The 20474-nt window shown below is 39.0% G+C and overlaps 1 protein-coding gene across 1 annotated transcript in view; it reads right to left on the reverse strand.

The window, feature by feature from the left end:
• The window catches only part of ANK2 (ankyrin 2), a 243411-nt gene that overhangs the window by 23139 nt on the left and 199798 nt on the right, over positions 1-20474 (reverse strand). The window contains exons 31-37 of the mRNA XM_089911573.1: positions 19031-19127; positions 15883-16111; positions 15271-15396; positions 12998-13120; positions 10979-11011; positions 9033-9054; positions 37-6300 (exon numbers count right to left, since the gene is read on the reverse strand). Of these exons, the coding sequence (XP_089767699.1) occupies positions 37-6300; positions 9033-9054; positions 10979-11011; positions 12998-13120; positions 15271-15396; positions 15883-16111; positions 19031-19127 (6894 nt within the window). The remainder of the gene's footprint in view (positions 1-36; positions 6301-9032; positions 9055-10978; positions 11012-12997; positions 13121-15270; positions 15397-15882; positions 16112-19030; positions 19128-20474) is intronic.

Raw genomic sequence — 20474 nt, forward strand, 5'->3', positions numbered from 1 at the left:
TGCGTAGCACAGGGAATCCCAGTGGCTGGCAAATACCTTCAGCATGGTCATGGCCATTTTCATCAGGGATGCGTTCAATCAGAGTCTCAATGGACTCATCCCAAATGGGCCTTGTGTCAAAGATGTCCTCAGGAATTGAGTTCTCGGTCTCAACAGGTGGCAGATTTTCAATTACTGAAACTTCCAGGGCACTACTACTTTCGTCATCTGAAACTAACTCCTGCTCCCTTTCTGACTGTGTAAGTCTATCCACTAACTTGGAAGCCTCATCACTAATCTCCTCAAAGAATTCTATGGAGTTCCTGTAAAGGTCAAAGAAATGCTCCTTATTTTCTTTTGTGGGGCTCGTGGGCCCCCTGCAGGAAGATGTGGTGCTTTTGCTCTTTACTGGCAATCGGGATGCAAATATCTTTGGTTTTGTGGCCCCTTCCTCTGATTCTAACTCAAGCTCCTCTGCCCACTCTGTGCTTTCTGTTTCTGTCTCAGTGTAACTTCTAGTTTTTACTGGACATTTGGTCTTTGCATCCAAACTGGCATCAGATTCAGGTTTGCTTCTATTACTTGGCGCTCTGCTTGTCATGTCCTGTCCCTGAGGAGCCTCTGTTTTCTGTAGAGACAGGTCTAGATGCGAAGGCTGCTGCTCGACTCTTTGGACGGGCACTTTCGTGGGGATTTTAGACTTTGGTTTTGTTTCATCCTGTTTACTTTCCTCATCCAGGCTGGGTAGAAAATCTTCAGAAAGGGAGCTCTCATACTCCACAGATGGAGGTGCTGGGGTTGAAGTGGGTATAGTCCTTACAGGGATTTTGGACCTGCTTTCAGTAGAAGGCACATTCTCCATGGGTGCAGTAGGGATTTCAATGACTGATTTCTGTTCCTCTGGGGATGAATCGGGAGAATCATCACCCCGATCTGCATATACAGACCTAGTGACTGTGGAAAAATCTAACTGAACTTGTCCAACCGGTTTAGGGGAGTCGGGGCAAGCTGTCTGCTTCACACTGGACAGGGGAGGTGTGTCACCCATTCCCATGGAGGGGAGGTCCTCAGCTCCCACAGAAGTTGCCTCTTTCATTGATGTTTCAATGGAGGCTGAAATCTCCATTTGGGAGTTAAGTGGAGCATCTGAAGCGTGTATTTCTTCTACTTCCTCACTCAGGTCATCTGGGAGTAGCTCTGCTTCGTCATCCACTGTTTCTTTCGATTCTAAGAGTGCTAATGACTCAGCTGATGTCTCCAGCTGTAGGGGCTCAGCACCAGTACCCCCTTCTCTCATGTCTTCAGAGAGAGTCTCTTCCCTGGATTCTTGCCCAATTTGGAAAAAGTGAAAACTTTCATCTGCATAGGACCTTTTGGTCATATCAATGGCACCACTTCGGGTCATCTCAAACAATTTTCCTTCCTGAAAGAGAAACGGATTTTGCTCACTGGTTGGGGTCCCCTCTTCAGTTGGGGTCCTAGCAGGAGTGGTGTCAGGGGTGGTACCCTGCGATTGTCTGTCTACCATCAAACCAAATATCTTCTGTTCTTCCTCTTTCACTCGAGCCTCAAAGGCTTCATCATCCTCACGGATTTCACTCCAGGAATCAGAATCTACATCAGTTTTTGTGATGATGACTTTGCTTCTCTGTTCACCAGCAACTGTTGATGTATTTGGTACAGTTGGCTCTAAAGATGAGGAGGCTCTATCTGACTGCATTTCCCACAAGGTACTTTCTTGTTTGGGTTCTACATCCAGGTTCTGGTCCTCAAAATTAGACTCTTCACTTGAAACAGTTCTTCCAGAGGCGCTTGTCACTTCTACGTCTTCAGTGGAGGATGTGATGGTAACAGAAGACACTTCAGAAGAGTGAAAACTTGTGTGTCTTGTATCTGTTTGGGTTTTGCTTTCTTCACTAGCGAAAAAAGGTTGAGAAGGAACATTTTCATAAGGGCTTATGATTTGAGGATCAGAGATTTCATCAGTCTCCACTGGGTCAGACAATGGAACATCCAAGGACGATCTATCAGCTTGAGTAGTAATGGATGAGTCTAGAGTGGACCAGTCCTCTGGTAAGCTCTCAAAAGCTTGGTCAGGTTTTGTGACCTCCATTTTTGTAGCAGAGGATGTGGAGACTGTGTCTTCATCTAATTCTTTTGCTTCAGATGCTGGACAATGATGCAAAGAGGACAAAGATGAAGAGCTTTCACTGGGGCAATCTACTTGTGGAGATTCGACTCCAGAAACATCAAGCCCTTCTTCTTCTGTATCTTTTCCACCAGTGTCTTGGAGAGCTAATGATTCCTTATGGGTAACTAGCTGCTCACTGACATCATCACCAGTGGAACTGCGGAGACCTGAAGAGATAGGAGTGGCTGAGCCGCTGGGACTCCCTGCTTCATACCCGTGGTCATCACAAAGTTTTTGTTGATCAGCATCTCTGTTTAGATCATCATAAGACATCTCTGGGCCATCAGTAGAAACAGTATGACTGTCTTCAGGTAAATGAGATTCACGATCTTTTTCTTCCTCTGATTTACCTGAATCTTCCTGAGTATCTTCATTCATCTTAAAAGTGTATTGTTTGGAAACGACAGGCTGGAATTGTACTTCTTCGGGACTGGAATTTGAGTCTATGCTGGACGGAAGTGGGGAAGGGGGTTGCACTTGAATAACTGGCTCTGATAAGAGGCCTGAGTCAGCACCTTTCTTCAGCTGTGTCAACTCAGGTTCACTTTCTGAGGAGGAAGAAGCCTTTCTGCTCTCTGATGTTACAACCACAGGGACATCGCTTTCATCCTCTACACTCTCCGTGTGTTTTGTTTCATCCATGTCTGCTGAACAGTCAACATCTACGTCAGAGGATGAAGAAGACTCTTCTTGCTTGGCTTCTCTTTTGTAGTCCCTTTTCTGCTTTGCTTCTTGTTCAAGTTCATCAAACGTTTTGATTTTGGTTACCATTTTAAACATTTCCTCTTCAGGTGTGAACCTCTTTCTCTCCCCACTTTCTGAGTCATCCTCCTCTGCACATTCAGGAATCACAGCTGGTTTGGGGGTGCCTGCATCTGTGGTTTTGGGTGTGACCTCATAGCTAATTTCTTCGGAGCTGGGGGTGTCAGGGGAAAGGGGGCTCTTCCCTGAGCTCTCCATGAGTGACGTCTGCTCAAGGCTGTCATCCTCAGCACTGCCGTCTGGGTCTCGGAGCAGCCGGGACCGCATAGAGGCCACTTCCGTGAAGAGTTCTGTTTTGGCAACGGCTGAAGGAAGGGGAAAGTGACTCGGCAGAATTCCAGCCTTCATCTTTGGTTCAACAGGGCTGCTTTCAAGAGAATCATGGCAAGGGGATTCTTTCAGAGGACTCGGTTCCAGAGAATCAGGAGTTTTGTGTGAGGAGTTATCCTCCAGCACTGGGCTGGCTTCCAGGGAGTCTTTGTGGCTCACTGTGAAGGATTCATCAGCCCCAGGGCTGAGGACCTCACTATCACGGCTAGGGAGTGCAAGTTCTAACCCTTGGGGACTTCTAGTGACTCCCTGGGGCTTTGATTCAGCCCTTGGGCCTGTCTTTACAGCAGCATCAGGCAGCGGCAAGGCCTTTGTCTCATCTGAGGGCTTGGTGGCTGTGGATCCCTGAGCTTCAGTATCAATTTGTGTCTCATGGGCTGAACTAACATATTTAAGTGGACCTTCATCACAGGACACTTCCTCAGTCAGTCCTTCGGATGTTTCTTTTGCTAATGATACACCTTGACTGCCAAGGCCGTCACCTTCTTGTGGGGGGCATGTGTCTTTGGAAGGGTCTAGGGTGACCTCCTTCAGCAAACACTCAGCAGAGGGCTCTGTGCCCCCCGTGACTGCAGCACCTTGCCCTTCAGAACCATCAGTAACGTCTTTGGTTGAGGGATGTCCTTTTTCGGAATGAATTTCTGGTGGTGTTTTTAACTTGGTAGTTTCCTTTGTTTCCTCAATTTGCTCCTCCCTTTTCTTTGGTGAGAAAGAAAGGCTTTCTGGGCTTGTCTCGGGGGTCTCTGCTAGGCCCTCATGCTTATAGCTTTCTTCTGAACTAATCTGAGGGGTCCCTTCCATCAGGCTGCCACACGGAGAACCTGCTACCCCTTCCTGCTTCAGGCTTTCCGAACTGCCATGTAAGGCACCACTCTGTAAAGACAGGGCTGGGAGGAACTCATCTTTCATGTAATCTAGTGGGAATGTTGTGTTGAAAGGACTAGTGAGCACTTGGTCTAAGTGAAGCTGCGCCTTCTCAGTCTCTTCACTCAGGCAGAACTGTTGGTATTTGTCATTGTCTTCCAGTTCCTGCTTAATGACGTCAGAAAAGTCAGTGGAGGTTTTCCTGTCTGGGCTGATCTGGAGATCCATGTCTCCCTGTTCATCAGCCAGCTTTTCTTTGGGGGCTTCACTATCTTTATGGCTTTCTTCTTCAGGTGCTGGCTGAACAGGTTCGGGTGTTTTGTGGTTGAGCGCTTTCTCCTTTCCTTCAGCTACATCTTCTCTCTTAAACCCTGCGGAGGAAGCACGGACCGCTCTTCTGGATTCTGAAGGTCCCGTGACCAGGAATCGCTGGCCTCGTTTGATTGTCTGACTCTCCATTTTCTGCGTTTCTCTCGGGGTTACTATCTGCCCCTTTTCTTTTTCTACCCGAACTTTGCTTTTTTCTTGTGGCTGTTTTGGTTTTGCGGATTTGTGCTCAAAGAGTCCAGTCTTATGTTTAGATGGGTCCTGACCTGACTGGAAAGCTTTCATCAACTCCCGAACAGACATTGTCTCCTCGATTCTTTCTGTTTTTGAGGTGGGGGAGACAGGTGGTTGCTTGTCTGTTTTCCCAGAAGGTGACACAAGCAGGTGCTTCTCGGTTTTCCCAGAGGTTGAGACAGGTGAATGCTTTTCCATTCTTCCAGCTGGTGATACAAGCAAGCGTTTCTCTGTTCTGCCAGGTGACACTGGTGGATGTTTCTCTGTTCTCCCAGAGGGCGAGCCGGGTGGGCGTTTGTCTGTTTTACCTGAAGGCGAAACAGGTGGGTGTCTTTCTGTTTTTGTAGAAGAGGATACAGGGGAGTGTCTTTCAGTTTTTGCGGAGGGTGACAAGGGTGAGTGTTTCTCAGTTTTACTTGAGGATGACACAGGTGAGTGCTTTTCAGTTTTTGCAGAGGGTGACAAGGGTGAGTGTTTCTCGGTTTTACTCACTGGTGATACTGGAGGGTGCCTCTCAGTTTTTGCAGAAGAGGAAAGAGAAGAGTGTCTTTCTGTTTTCAAGGAGGGTGATGCTGGCACATGTCTCTCGGACTTCAGAGAGGGGGATGCAGCTAGATGTGTCCTTTGTGTTATCTTTTTTGGCACATCTTCTTTGCCTTTGACTCTGACAGGCAACTTGCTTCGCCCTTTCTGTTCATCTTCCACTCGTTTTTGAAGGGCCTTCACCTTGTCCTTTATGGAACCAATGGGAGTTTCTTCTATCAAAGGTGACGTAGCTTTTACAGGGGGAAGAGGCTCGGGGGCTAAACCTGGGTCCTCATCTAATGACTCTTCTGAACTACCTTTTTTAAGTTCAGTTTTTTCTGCACTAGCTTGTGAACTATCCTCTTTTTGTTTTTGTTTTTCTTTTAATTTCCTTCTCACTGGCTTCTTTATGCCCAGGCTTGGTTTGGGCTGTTTCTGTGTACTCTGTGTCTCCTCTGAAGATGCTTCTTTAGCTTTCCCTTCGCTTTCAGAGCTCCTGCAAGGACCCAGAGCCTCACGTTTCTCCCCTGCCAGATCTTGCACTGTCTGCGGTGGCTCTTTGTGAGGAGACACGTAGGAATTTAGATCCTCAGTAAGGTAGTTCACTAGCCCTGTTGAGTCTTTCTCTACTTTTTCTTTGGTCTCTTTCTCTATTCTAACTTCTGCACATGGGTATTCGGTGATTTCTAAAGATGCTTTTTGCTTAGCCTCCTCTATTTCCTCATCACTGACAATAACCCATTCCTCTTCCACTAATTCTCTCTCTGGCTGAGACCTTGGCACACTGTCTTCATCTCTCATGCAGGTTCCGCTTCTCAGGATTTTGTTCACCTTCTCTAAGTCCTCTTTAACTCTTTCAACAATTTCAAAAGGCTCCCCTGGCTCTTCCTCAGCAGCCTTCACCAGCTCCTTCACTTTGAGGGAACCTGCCCTATCGGATCCATCTGTGGTCAAGATGGCAGTCATTTTGATCAAATCTTGTTTCATCTCAGAAACTTCAGAGAGCAAGTCCGGACTTGCTAGGACAGGAACTTCATTAACCAGGTGACTTTTCAGGACAGATGTTTCTGTAGATTCTGTCTCATCATCTTTGATGTGAATGAAAAACATTGAAAGTAAAATGGAAATCAAAAAAGATATTGGCAAATGTAATCAGGACTGAAACGACACAGTGTCTTTTCCTGTTGTGGCGGGTGGAACAACAAAAATGGGCTGGGAATGGTGGATCCACAAGGTCTCAGGATACAAAAGCAAAGCAAGGCTAACGGAAAAAAAACTGAAAAGGAAAAATGAGCAGGAAATAACTTGCTTAATTTTCTCACTTGTAGCACATCCACACATACAACAAAACTGTCACAACTAATCAAGACACACACAAAATCACAAAACAAAGAACGAACGCAGTGAAATTACACAGAGATATCTCAAGATTGTTCAGATGTTACAGACCAATGTTGAAAAAAGATGAACATGGGAAAAAAAGGAAAAAAGCATTAGAAATTGCAGAAAGTTGATTTCCTCTAGGAGAAAGCCAGTAGTAGCAAACTCAGAATATCGTCTAATGATGTATAGACATTATTTAATCATACAAAAATCTGGAATTCAGTATATTTAGTTCTGCCAATATACAATGACTATATAAAATATATCTGAATCAGCTGCAAACCGGCATTTCATCTAAGGGAAATTCACACCAACAACAAAACAAACAGTCTTGTGCTGAGAGGCATGGTCCTTTCCTTGGAGCAACCTCCTTGTTTAGACACGTAATGGACAGACCAAGGAGGGAAAGAAAGGAAAGGAAAGAAAAACAACAAAAACAACGATTGTGATTAAACTTATATGTGAGTCCAAAGTTAAAATGTGATGCATGGCAACCCAAATCAGAGACAGTCACACAGGACACACGCACAGTTTATGTAAGCCAAGTTATTTCCATGCAAAGCAAAGGCGGAATAAAACTGGTGGGAGAGGTGGCCTTGCTGAAATGTGCAGGCAGGAGAATGGTAAGAAATTAGAACAAATATGGAAAACGTTACTGTGGTGAAGTGTATTTACTTCCCTAAAAGTCCACATACAAGATGCTCGATGCAGTATGTTTGAGGCATAGGTAGTGGGGGCCTGCACCCATTAAAGGCAAGGGGGAAAACTCAAACTCTTTTAGGATTTACTCTTGAAAAGACCTTAGGAAAGAGTCCTTTCAACAGAGCCCTCCTTTGGAGATTATTTCATGCCTGGTTGAAGATTATTTTATGATTGTCTTTATACTAAAAGAAAACCAAACATGAGTCTATATTTGAAACTTTTAAAGCAGTCACAATACCTGGGAGTCATTCAGGAGGATCTATGACATTATAGCAATATAGTAACTTTTTAAAAATGATTGAGCCAGATGGATGAATTTTTAATTCCTACTAGCTTGTATCCAAGGAACAAAGGGCCATTTAAATAAACATCGTAGTCCCAGAGAAGAAAGTGGGATAATAAAATCTCTTTAAAAAAAGGAGTTAATGAAGGCAATGATAATGTAAATTTTTTTATAAACATAAATGCCTTCTCTTGAGAGAATCAGTATATGTTGAGGAGCTATACTATGTGAAATGCATATACAAAGATATATTAAACTAATTTATATCAATACAGATTTGTTCAGATATAAAACAATGAAAACATCCAGAATTTCAAATATTCTAGTCCTGAATAATGATTTAACATGAGGGTAAGGAGACTCTCATTTAAAAGTATTTCAATAACTTAGCAGTAAATTACATTGTGCTAGGACTTCAAAAGAAGGGGGAAAAAAAAAAAGCCTGATAATTATTGCATAGGGCCTGATGACCATATTAAACATGGTTCTAAGTTTTCTTCTTTTGGGAATAGCACCCTGAAATACAGTGAATCAAAATAAATCTTAAAATGAATAAACATTAAAAATTAGATTTTTTTCTAGAGCATTTGGGGCATAAAAGCAAGAAGGAAACCTGAAAAACTCAAGTTCTTCCACATAAGAAGCTAGAGTCACCAGAAACAGTCCAACAAACTAAAAATTTAATTGACTGTTACAAACCTGAAATGAACTCTAAGATAGCTCTCTCAAAGTCTGTAAAATCCAGTTCTCTTTGTACTAGATTACGTTTAGGCTTTGAATCATTATTTAAAATTAGCACTATTATGACATACTGCTGTGATTAATAATTTCATCCAGGAGGTTTTAATTTTTGCTTTTCTGGTTCTTAATTTTTTCGGAAAGTTTTCACAAAAGTCCATTAGACCTCAGCCCTAGAAAAGTCAGTTATACTTCACCACAGTAAGAGGTGTAAGGGGTAGGGGTCGGGGTGGGGTGAGGGGAGAGTTAGCTTTAGCTGAAAACTATTAAGACAGTATCACTTTTGCAGGTGTAGCCTACATAAATAATGAGCTCTCTACTGATGTCAGTTGTTGCTTGATATAAAAAGTGATACTGTCATGTCAGAGCTTAAAAAAATGAGATGACAATATTATGCTAACAAATGGACAAAAACGGTAGAGTGGGTTTCTAAACAAGCATAACAGCAATAGCAGGGTTAACAGGGATCTAAAAGAAAGTGAATGCTTAGATGAATAATCATTGCATTTTACTGCTAATTAGCTCACAAATTAGATATATTCATAATTTAACTGGCCAAGCTGCTTTTCTAAATAAATATTAATGATTAATAAGGATAATATAAAAACATAATTATTATAGTTGTTAGTAATGGCAACTAGCTTGCATCTTGATTCATGCTTTTCTTTATTGTAGCCAGCTTTCAAACAAACTCAATTTTATTTGAAATCTTACTTTTTTCTGATGTCATATCGATCTGAAAGAAAACATACATAAATTGAATGGTTACAAATAGCATCTTGCCTCACAGCCCCTGATGTGTACAGTAAGCTCCTATTTTATATACGTGGGAAATGCCATAAGCTAGAGGAAGGTCAGAGTAATTTGCTACCATTCTTCCCTAGAGTCTCTGATTCTTATCCTAACTTTGAAAAAACAAATCTCCTTTCTAGACACTATGGGTGGAAAGTCCTTTCTAACATGTTACTCCTGGGAAGGTATGATGCAGGTGTGTTTGATGTTAGAAATACATATTACGGAAAAGGCCAGGAAAAAAGTGAAGTAGGTTTTAAACAGTAAGTGTCAGTTTAGTTGAGAGAAAGGAAAGAACAAAGAGCATGCCAGGGTGTTACATTCTACAGAAGTAGTTTCATTATTAGTTATAAGCCAGAATTCCAAATCCTGAAAAGAATACAAACTGGATCTGTAGCCCTGAATAGTTCCTGAAAATACTCATTAGAAAAATCATAAGCCTAACGGAAGAATTCATTTGAACATAGCAAAGTTGGTTTCATAATTGTGTTGCTCTTTCAACAAGGTATGCACGTATCATCTTGAATAGCTTGGGGATTGAGTCACCAACTACAGAAAGGAAATTGAATATGAGAGACAAAGAGTGACTGCACAGCTGAGAGAAAAAATGACTTCAGTCTTGTCGTAAGTTTATTGTGTATCTGGTTATACATGGCAGGACAATGAGTCTATAATCACCCCTCTCATCCTGCCCCACTGCCTGGGTATCGGTAAAGAAGTGAATTCAGGGGCAGTCTATGAACTGATAAGGCCTTACATTTTAAGCTGGTGAGTACAAGGGTGTTTATTATGTTTTTCTTTATGGTTTTCTAGTTTAAATCCAACAGAATAACATTAAAAAATAAAATTAGTATATTTGACAACATTTACGTGCAACTAATAACAATTCCATTTGTCTATCTTAGAAACAGGAAGCAATATGTTAATCAGTTAAGTGTAAGGACTTTTCCAATGATTTCTTTCATTTCTATGATAATGTTTGGGCATTTTCAGACCTTTACAAGGGAAACAAACACATACTTGCTTTGACTATCGAAGCAGGTATAGTTCAAATGGATATTTATTCAAGGTAACCTCTCTAAGGCTCATTTTCTTCATCTGTCACATATCATCTATGATATGATAGCACACACCTCATAGGGTGATTGTCAGATCAGTGTTGGTGGGGTATGTGGAGCACTTAGTAAAGAATCTACCTTATAAGAAGTGCTCATTATATGTAGAGTTCTGCATTATAATATTAGTATAGTCAAATGGATGAACTATATGCTCCTTAAAGTTTTTTATTTCAGTGGTTGTCAAACTTTTTATTAACCCCCCTTTACACTCCTAAAAAAATACTGAGGAGTCTGAAGAACTTCTGTTTAACATATATAAATAAATATCTGTATTACAAATGAAAGCTGAGAATATACAAGAACCCAAGTATACACAAGCACACATTCCAGAGTGTCAGGGTGATGATGTCATCACATGTAATGGAGCCTCTGGAAGACTCCTATGTAGCTTCTGAGGATATGGGAGCTAAAAGGCAAAAAATGTTTCAGTAATATTAAGGAAAGAGTTTTGACCTCCAGACATCTCCAGACCAACCTTTGAGAACCACTGAGATAATGGTTTTGGTCTTCAGCTGTTGGTAATCTATATTGCTGCATAAAGACAGGTAACAATTTATAGGGAAATATTACTGTCCTCTGAAATCAGTCCATAAGATGAGAAAACAGGCTCAGAGAGGTTAAGTAAGATCGTGACCCTTTAATTACTAAGGACAACGGTGTAACCCTTCTAAGACACAGGTAACCATGTGCTCTTATCAGTGGTTATAGCAGTAACACAGCCATTAACAAGTGACAATGCCACACAATTACCTCTTCCTCCTGTTCTTGATCTGACTCTGATTCCTTGCCGCCCCAAGATGCCATGCAAGATGGAAAAAAGAGAGCAGGAAGAGTGGAGAGTATTTAGAAGAAAAGACAAGACTAAATACCCTGACAACAGATATCAATAGGTAAGCATACGTCAGCGTACTTGTATTTTTTCTTACTAACAGTGTACAGAAAACAAGCACAAAAATTAAAGAAGATTGATTTAAATGCAAATGTCTGTAGATTCAAGAGACAAAAGAACCAAGATTATAAATAGACTAATCTACTAGACAAAAGAACTAAAATTATAAATATACTAATTTCAGATGCTCCGTTACCAGCAGCCTCAAAGTTTGACGTTTAATGGATTTGATGGCATATGTCTACAGAAATGGTGATGACAATATCTCAGCCATTACAGATATTGGCTAAAAATGTTAAAAGCCACAAATAAACATATGGTGAAAATATTTTCAATACACAGGCAATATTTAGGAGTTCTATTATAATTAAGAGCTACTAAGTTCTAAAATATATCTGAACTATACACTGTTTGGCAATGTTTTCTTTTGTTTTGAGTTACTAAATGGAAAGTTGTCCTGGACCATCACAGCATTAATAACTGTGTCTGATACATCTTGACTTAAAAGTAAAAAGTAATAATAAACTAAATGCTTTCTTTTATAGCACATTGAAAGCTCACTGAAATCAGAGACAAAGCTTGTTCATCTTTACATATCACTTAGGTGGATCGTCCCAGCAGTACATATTTCTTCGTGGTTCTTATTTGGTATTCTGCTTCGGTGACTCAAAAGTGATCAGCAGTACAAACCCCAAAGTACATTCTGTACCATTGGAGTGCAATTACAGTCCACTTACTGGATCAATATACCTATTGCTGTATTCTAATTCTTGGAATAATATGTAAATTTATGTAAACAGATACTGGTATTTCATTTAAGTTTTATCATTTAATAAGAATTTACAATGTTAAACATGACACTACATGCTTATCTCTATGTGACTGATCTCTAATTTATAAGAATAATTAAGTAAGAAAAATATACTGTGGTAAATAAAAAGAAGTATAGGAAATGTTTTGTTTTGCAGAGTCAAGATTTAGAATTTTAAATATACTTCTACCTCTCCTCCAGGTCTCACCTGCCACTACTCATCCCACTTCCCAACCTCTAAAATTCACACTGATCACTTGCTATAACCTCCTATAAATTGCCATGTGGGAGCTTTCCATTAAAAGGAAAGGGGTACTGCTTAAAATTTTTTTTAATAATAAATAAAGTTCTCCCCAACATTTAATTCATCCCCCTTGCCTTCTTTGATTTGATCAGAGTAATCAAAGAATTCTATAATGGGGAGAGGTTTGACTAGAAAGTAATACCTGTAGGTAGATTTGGGTCAAGAATTAATGAATTTTCCTTTCAACCATGTTTCAAATCTACTCCTATAACATGCGAGTATTTTATATACTAATCATGTTAAAATACTTGAAAAATTAATTTGATGCTCCTAAAACAGTATAGGTTACAAGATGAACAAATAATTATTTTAGCAACAAGGTAAAATATCCTGTTGTTGCTCTGAATCTCATAATACATAATCCACCTGTGAAATGGTAGTAAACCGAAGCTAATAGACTCATAAAGTTTCGGTAGGGTGAAATGTACTAGTATGGTGCCAGGAGGGCACATAAAAACAATAAGAAAGGCAAAGTGAACTATTTAATTTTTAAAAATTAGTCCAAAAAATTAAATCTTAAATTTGAATTTTCTCTCTTCCATATCCAATATGTATTTACAGAAAACTTTCCATCAAAGTGAATTTAATGTGAAATAAGGTAGAGCTACTTTTTCCCTTACTTAAATGGAAAATCATAAATTGGACAGGGTATCAAAAATGACTGTTATATATGGTTGCATTCAGTGTCTTTGCTTTTATTTATTTTAAAGAATTTGAAAATCAAATGCTATACTCTCTGAATTGCACTACAGCAGATTACAATACCTTCGCATAAATTGGCAGGGTGATGTTTAAGTTGCAAATAGCTTGATGCACCAGGCCTCTTGTAGATTTTGGCTCTTTCATAAATGATAGTCGTCCGCAGGGTTCCTGAGTTGTATCACGTACCTTGAACAAGAAAGGCATACATGCTTCACCCATATGATGCACACTATTTATTTTAATGAGATGATACTCAAAAGAATCAGGAAAAATCATTAGATAATGCTAAATAAGGATTTGGAGGTGTTCCTTTTCCCCTTTCCTATTGTCATTTAGAATGGTTAAAAAAAATCATTTAGCTTAAAAAAATGTGGTAAAATATACATAACATAAAATTTACCATTTTCGTTTATACACTCACCATTTTCAAGCATACAATTCAGTGTCATGAAGCACATTCACAAAGTTGTGCAATCATCACTACTATGCAGAATTTTCCATCATCCCAAACAGCAACTCTGTACCCGTTAAGCAGTAATTCCCCATTCTACTCCTCTCCCAGCACCTAGTAACCTCTGTTCAACCTTCTGTTGCTATAAGTTTGCCCCTTCTAAGTGCCTCGTATAGGTAGAGTTATACATTCACGTTGCAACATATATCAGAATTTCGTTCTTTTTAAAAGTTTGTGTTAAATTATACATAAAACATCATTTCAACCATTTTTACATGCACAGTGTAGTAGCATTAAGTACATTCACACTGTTGTATAACTATTACCACCATGCATCTTCAGAACGTTTTCACCTTCACAAACTGAAGCCGTTTCCATTAACTTCCCATTCCTTCCTTCCCCGATCCCCTGGTAACCACCATTCTATTTTCTGACTCTGCATTTGACTACTCTAGGTACCTCATATAAGTGGGAACATACAATATTTGTCTTTTGTGTCTGGCTAATTTCACTCATTTTAAGGCTGAATAATATTCCATTGAATATTCCATATGAATAATATCCATTCATCTGTGGATGGGTATTTGGGGTGCTTCCACCTTTTGACTACTGGGAAGATGCTGCTATGAACATTGCAAGTAACCGAGTCCCTGCTTTCAATTCTTCAGGAATTGCTGGATCATATGCTAATTCTATGTTTAACTTTTCGAGGAACTGCCATACTGTTTTCCACAGTGGCTGCACCATTTTACATTCCCACCAGCAATCAATGTATCAGGATCCCAATTTCTCCACATCCTTACCAACATTTGTTATTTTCTGTTTATTTGTTTGTTTGTTTTTGATAATAGCCAACCTAATGGGTATGGAGTGGGATCTCACTGTGGTCTTAGTTTGAATTTACTTAAGCTGTTGAGCATATTTTCATGTGCTTATTGGCCCTCTGTATATCTTGTTTGGAGAAATGTTTATTTAAGTCGTTTTCCTATTTTTGTATTGTGTTGGTTATAAAATGACTTTTGCACATCAATAATATCAAATATTAGCACAATTATACAGCTGTTTGTGTTAAATGGATCCATCGCCCCTCAGCAGTTAGTGCTTAATGTGTGATCTGTAAGAGCCTTTCTTTAATCAGGCAAAACAACTGAACCAGAAGTGGCACAATGAAAGCCTGCAGTAGAGATCTTGAGAAAACTTAACAGACTTATTAAAACTTAAATAGAATTATTACTTCAATTTCACAAATCTCTCACTCATATCCATTTTTGTCCCTCTTTAGAACTGGGAATCTAGGACAAAACTTGTTACTGCCAAATTCCTAACGTGGATTAATATTCCTAAAGAGGGACGACAAATTTATGGTACACTGAAGTGTCTCCATAAATGTTTGTTGAATGAATTTATGAAAGTATATCCAGTCTATAGCTCTATCTGGGATAATCTCTTAATAGATTAAGTGAGATCCTTGGTCTTTTGAGAGCTTTTTATTACAAAAATTTGTCACTAAGAACTCTTTTGGTCTCTACAATTGTGAAATCACATGTTTTAAAAATTTAAGCACAAATATTTAAAAGAAATAATAGTAAAAAAAAAAAAGAGAGAGAGAGACTTCTCTCAAAATTTGGAAAAGAATGGCCAGTTTTTCTAATTAATGAATTGGCTATTTGTGCCTCATTCTTAGCCATAAACATAGTCTATAACTAAAATTTAAGGTTGAAATTTTTAAAAATGGTTGGTTTTCTAGGACTTGAAAATTTTACAGAAATGGTTTAAAAAAATCACTGGAAATGACTGAAAAGCAAATATTTTCTTCTACTAAAGGAAGTCAAAGCTTTACTTGATCTTGAATTAAATGCATTACAAAGTTCCATGTATATATTACCTTGACAAAGAGAGGGAGTCTGTTTTCTTTGAAGGCAAAAAAACTGAATATATGATGTTGGCCACTCTTGGTTAATGGCACCAGGTTGCCAAAACAATCAACATAGATGGGTTTTCCTTCTAATACCTGGTGGAAATAGAGAAAAACAACACAGAATATAATAGCTGCAATTATTACTTGTTATTTACATGAAGAAGTGGTGGTATTACCTGGAACATTAAAATTCTTAAAATGTGCATACAATAATCTTTAAACTCCTGGCTGACATTTGGTCTTATCTGTGACAAAGCATGTACCAGCACTCCCTGGTGTAAGTATATATGTATATGTATATGTATATCCATTTACATACTTTGAATTTATCAATGACATATAATTTTTCCCACAATAATCTTTAAGAGTCCTTTTACCTCCTCACACTGAGACTATCCCAATTGAATAGGTCCAAACTGGCTAAAAATGGCTGATTTTAGACCCTGACCTTCTAACTGATCAAGATATTGACTGGTCTTTTTTTTGATGGCTCTATTTATGGTATACTATTTTAAATATAATTTATTAATAAAGGTATAAACAACATATTAACAAAAATTGGTTTTACAAATACAGTACCTCCACATCCCTGCTTCTGGCCACCTCAGCAAAGTTTTCTTGTTGTTCAAGCGTCTTATCCACTTTATCATCAGTCATGCAGAAACACCTCAACCTGGCTTCAATGGGGTCATGTGATTTGGCAAACACTACAAATTTGGCCATATATGGTACACAAATAATTTCTCTATACACTTGTGATGCAAAGGTAACGGACTCCTGGATTTGTCGACAATCTATCAGCCAGAACCTATAAAATAAAATAAGGTCAGTTATCTGAAATTTAACATACAGTTAGCCCTCGGTATATATGGAGGACTGGTTCCTGGAACTCCACAGATACCAAGATCCACAGATGCTCAAGTCCTTTATTTAAAATGGTGGAATACAGTCAGCCCTCTGTATCAGTGGGCTCCACGACTATGAATAAGGAAGGCCAACTGCATGAAAACCAAGTCCGTTCCTTCAATATGATCAAAGTAATCATTAAATGCTTCTTGGAAAAAGAAGGGAGCAAGAAGGGGAGATAATGAGGGGAAGTAAAAAGGAAGGGAAAGAAAGATAGGGAAGGGAGGAAAGGTAGGAGGATAGATGGGAAGGAGGAAGCAGGTGAGGGGAAGAGAAAAAGAGGTACCAGGTGTTTAAGGTCAACTATTAAATACTGTGTTTGTAATTTTTTCCCTTGGAAACTCTTCTGAGTATGCAATCTCCTGAAATAGAGCTTCAGTGTTTAGAATCCTTTAGTGCTATAAGCCCAGTATTGGATATTACGACAAGTATCTCACTGGATGAGTTTCTATTTTCCATGATTGCCCCTCCTGTTCATTTCATTTCCTGAAACTCTTTTCAACAAAATCTACCTAGCTCTTTTCCTCATTCCATCATTCTTTTCCAAAGGACTCACAGTCACCAAAGTTGGATCAACCCAGCCACTTAAAAAAAAAATCTGCTTTTGCTTCAGAACTCCTAAGTATTGCTTAATACAATTAATAGAAGAAACTATTAGCTTTGTGACTAATTTATGATTTCTAGCCTCACCTAAATCTGTGACATATTTTGGCAACTTCTTCCTCAGATACCTTTTTTTTTTTTTTTTCGGTACGCGGGCCTCTCACTGTTGTGGCCTCTCCCGTTGCAGAGCGCAGGCTCAGCGGCCATGGCTCACGGGCCCAGCCGCTCCGCGGCATGTGGGATCTTCCCGGACCGGGGCACGAACCCGTGTCCCCTGCATCGGCAGGCGGACTCTCAACCACTGCGCCACCAAGGAAGCCCCCCTCAGATACCATTTTATTCAGTACAGTAATGGTGCTAAACCTTTATGATACCCCTGGACCTTCCCCCTCACCTCAGACCCTCAGAAAGGTAACTACACTGAGAAAGCAGAGATGATCAGATGGCCATTCTCTCAATTTGCTATTCATACACTTCAAAGATTTATTCCACATCCTCTTACTTTGAAACCTTTCTCCATCTATGATCACTCTCCTTCCCCCAACTCATTGCCCAAAATCTTTAGGTATTCTGAGATTTCCTTATCTTCTTAGCCTTTCTTTCCTTCAGTTCCTGACCCATCTCTCTTCTTGTTCTTTTTAATTGTGATAAAATATACGTAATATAAAACTTACCATTTTAACCATTCTTAAGGGTGCGATTCATTGGCATTAAGTATGTTTACAATACTGTGCAATATGACCACTCTCCATTTCCAGAACTTTTTCATCATCCCAAACACAAACACTGTACCCATTAAACAATCACTTCAAACTTTCCCCTTCACCTCAGCCCCTGCTAACCTCTATTAAACTTTCCGTCTCTATAAATGTGCCTGTTCTAGGTACTTCATTTACATGCAACACCTGTCCTTTTGGGTCTGGCCTATTTCATTTACTATAGTGTGTTGAAGGTTCAGCATAGTTCCTGGCTCTCGGCAGGCACTCAACATTACCTTCCTCTTTATACTGACTGAACTATACTTTATTCACTGCTTCTTCAATTGTCTGAAAAACTTAAATTATTAATACAATAACATAATAACTCATGATTTCCTGGTCTATCCTAGAAGGCCTTTTGTAAATAATGTTGTTAACCAACATTCCGGCATTATTGCTGAATTATAGACTCCACTGTTGCCAGCTCCCAATGCCCTTCTGCATCTTTGCTCATGTTACCATCTTTTCCACTTTTATATATCTGCCTGTTAGGTTCCTACCTATCTCATGAGTCACCTCTTCTCAGACATCCTCTGTGACCACCCTGATGCAAACACCCTCCTCTGAATTCTTTTAGTACCTCTTTTGTACCTTTCCATTCAGAACTTGTCATTTTCTGGCATTAGAACGTGGATGCCTGAGTGGCAGGGCACACTGACACATAGAACCGGAGACTCAAAGTTGAGCCCTCTGGGTGGCTCGAACTATAAACATGTGTCACCACACCCATCTATTGCTGTGCACTGTTATTTATGCATCTATCTTTTTTCCCCCCGAATAAGAACTTAAGCTTTAACCACTCTCAACTTCAGTTTTCTCATCTGTAAAATGGACATAATGCTTCTTGCCCTTCCTAAGTCGAAAAGTTGTTGTAGTAATCAAATTAAATAAATGGGAAAATGCTTGGCAATCTATTAACGATCATGCAAATGAGAACTCATATTAATAAACTGAGTTAGTGTATACACATGCAATAAAACTAAATAGCTTAAGCTTTTTAAAGATGTGTGATATATAAGTGGCAATATGTAAATGTGCTATGATGCATAAGCATCACCGAAACCTCTAAACTGTTTAAGCAAACCATGATATGCTTTGTGTTTTGGTTATCATTCTGTTGGAAAAAGTAGTTCAGGCTATTTTGTTGACAACAGGAAATCTATCATTCCTAAGACCTTTGGGACTGGAAAAATCAGCAGTGGCTGCTAAAACCAGAGTCTGGGTCATACTGTAATAGCCAACAATCATTTATTTTCTTTAGATTTTAATCTGACTGGCTGTACTTTGTTATTGCATTATCACTATTACATTTACTGGCAGGTCTCATTTATAATATGAAGGTAAATGCAGACCATATTTATAACCATACCAAAAAAAATGACTTTTAAAGAATGTAAGGAACAAAATAAAAGACACCGGGGGCATTTCACAGTAGGTTTTTCTGTGCAGTATAACCATACCTGGCAGACACATTGGTTGTAAAGGAAACACATTCATTGACAAATGTTAATGGCGTAGTTCCTGTGATATCTTCCCACTGAGCAGGGGTGGTTCCACCTGAAATAATATGATTGTTGAAAAAATTAGGCAAAACTCCAGACCCTGCATTGTAAAATAAAGTCTTTGTGGTAGTAGCTATGTTCACTCACCCTTCAAGATGACACATTGGAAGCAAAATGACTAAAAACCGTATGCTAAAAAATGACGCATTGAAAACAAACAGCAAACACCACACTTCATGGAACTAAATTTAAGGGAGGTCATTTGAATAACTGCTTCAAATTACTAGGCACTCTATTCTCTGCTGACATTCTAAAGATTTGATTGTAATTGCGAGGCTCTGAAGATAACTTTGAATTATATACAATTGATGATTTTAAAAGATCCTTTGACCAACCAAGGAGCCGAATGCTTCGTTAAAACAAAAATCCAAATATTCTTTTGTTCTTTAACTTCATATTTTATGAAATTATTTTCAAGAAAGAAAACTTCCTCTCAATTTGTAATTGAAGGCTGGCAAAAAAAGTGCTTGGAAAATATTAAGAGCTCAATAAATACTGCAAAGTGAATGAGCAAATGACTGAATGCCAAAGGATGACCTCTGTGCACAGACAAATCACTATGGAGGGTGATGCTGACTTTTATTTCTACTGAGAAATTAAGTTGGCATAGATAGGAAAAAACTGTCTTCAAGCACTGCAGGAGAAATATATGTTTGAGATGAAAACCAATTTTGACTAAGGTTTCTTAAAGAAGGGAATGAGTTATCAAACAAAGGTCATGGAGACTTATTCTTGGAGGCCTCTAAAATACACACTGTAAGCAGAACAATAAAATATAACCGAGCAAAACACAAAAATCCAAACACCTAGGTTAACATATTTGTAAAAATTAATAGATAAATTAAAGAAATTCTTTACTACAAATCCATCCAAAGACAGAGGGCTGGAATAACTAGATCAGATGGTGCCTAGGCCCAGGTGGTATCTCCATTTTATCATCTATAAGGGCAGGATGTGCCATGGACATTTTTCAATCTGACTTGTTTTGCATCCACACTATTATGCTGCACATTGTAGGAAGGTTAATCATATACACATGGACCAAAAAGTATGGGAAAGACACCCAGGAATGCTATGTAATAACCAGAAATGAGTCATTGGGAAGAGGCCATAGGTGAAGCATATGATTTCCCACTACCCTCATTTTAGTCCACGTACGTTAAAATTATGTCATATTATTAAACTTATGCGGTAAAGTCTCAATGATTCGCTATCAAGAGTACAGAAAAAACATTAATAAGGAAGAATGAAAGAGAGAATAAAAAAAGGGTAAACATTTCTGCTAATATGAAGGAGAAATGAAAAAAAAATTCTAACAATACTTAAGCAAGCAGAGATGGTC

Source organism: Delphinapterus leucas, chromosome 5 (genome assembly GCF_059928025.1).
Source record: "Delphinapterus leucas isolate spDelLeu-1000000601 "Yukka" chromosome 5, BTC_Dleu_Yukka2, whole genome shotgun sequence".
Taxonomy (NCBI): domain Eukaryota; kingdom Metazoa; phylum Chordata; class Mammalia; order Artiodactyla; family Monodontidae; genus Delphinapterus; species Delphinapterus leucas.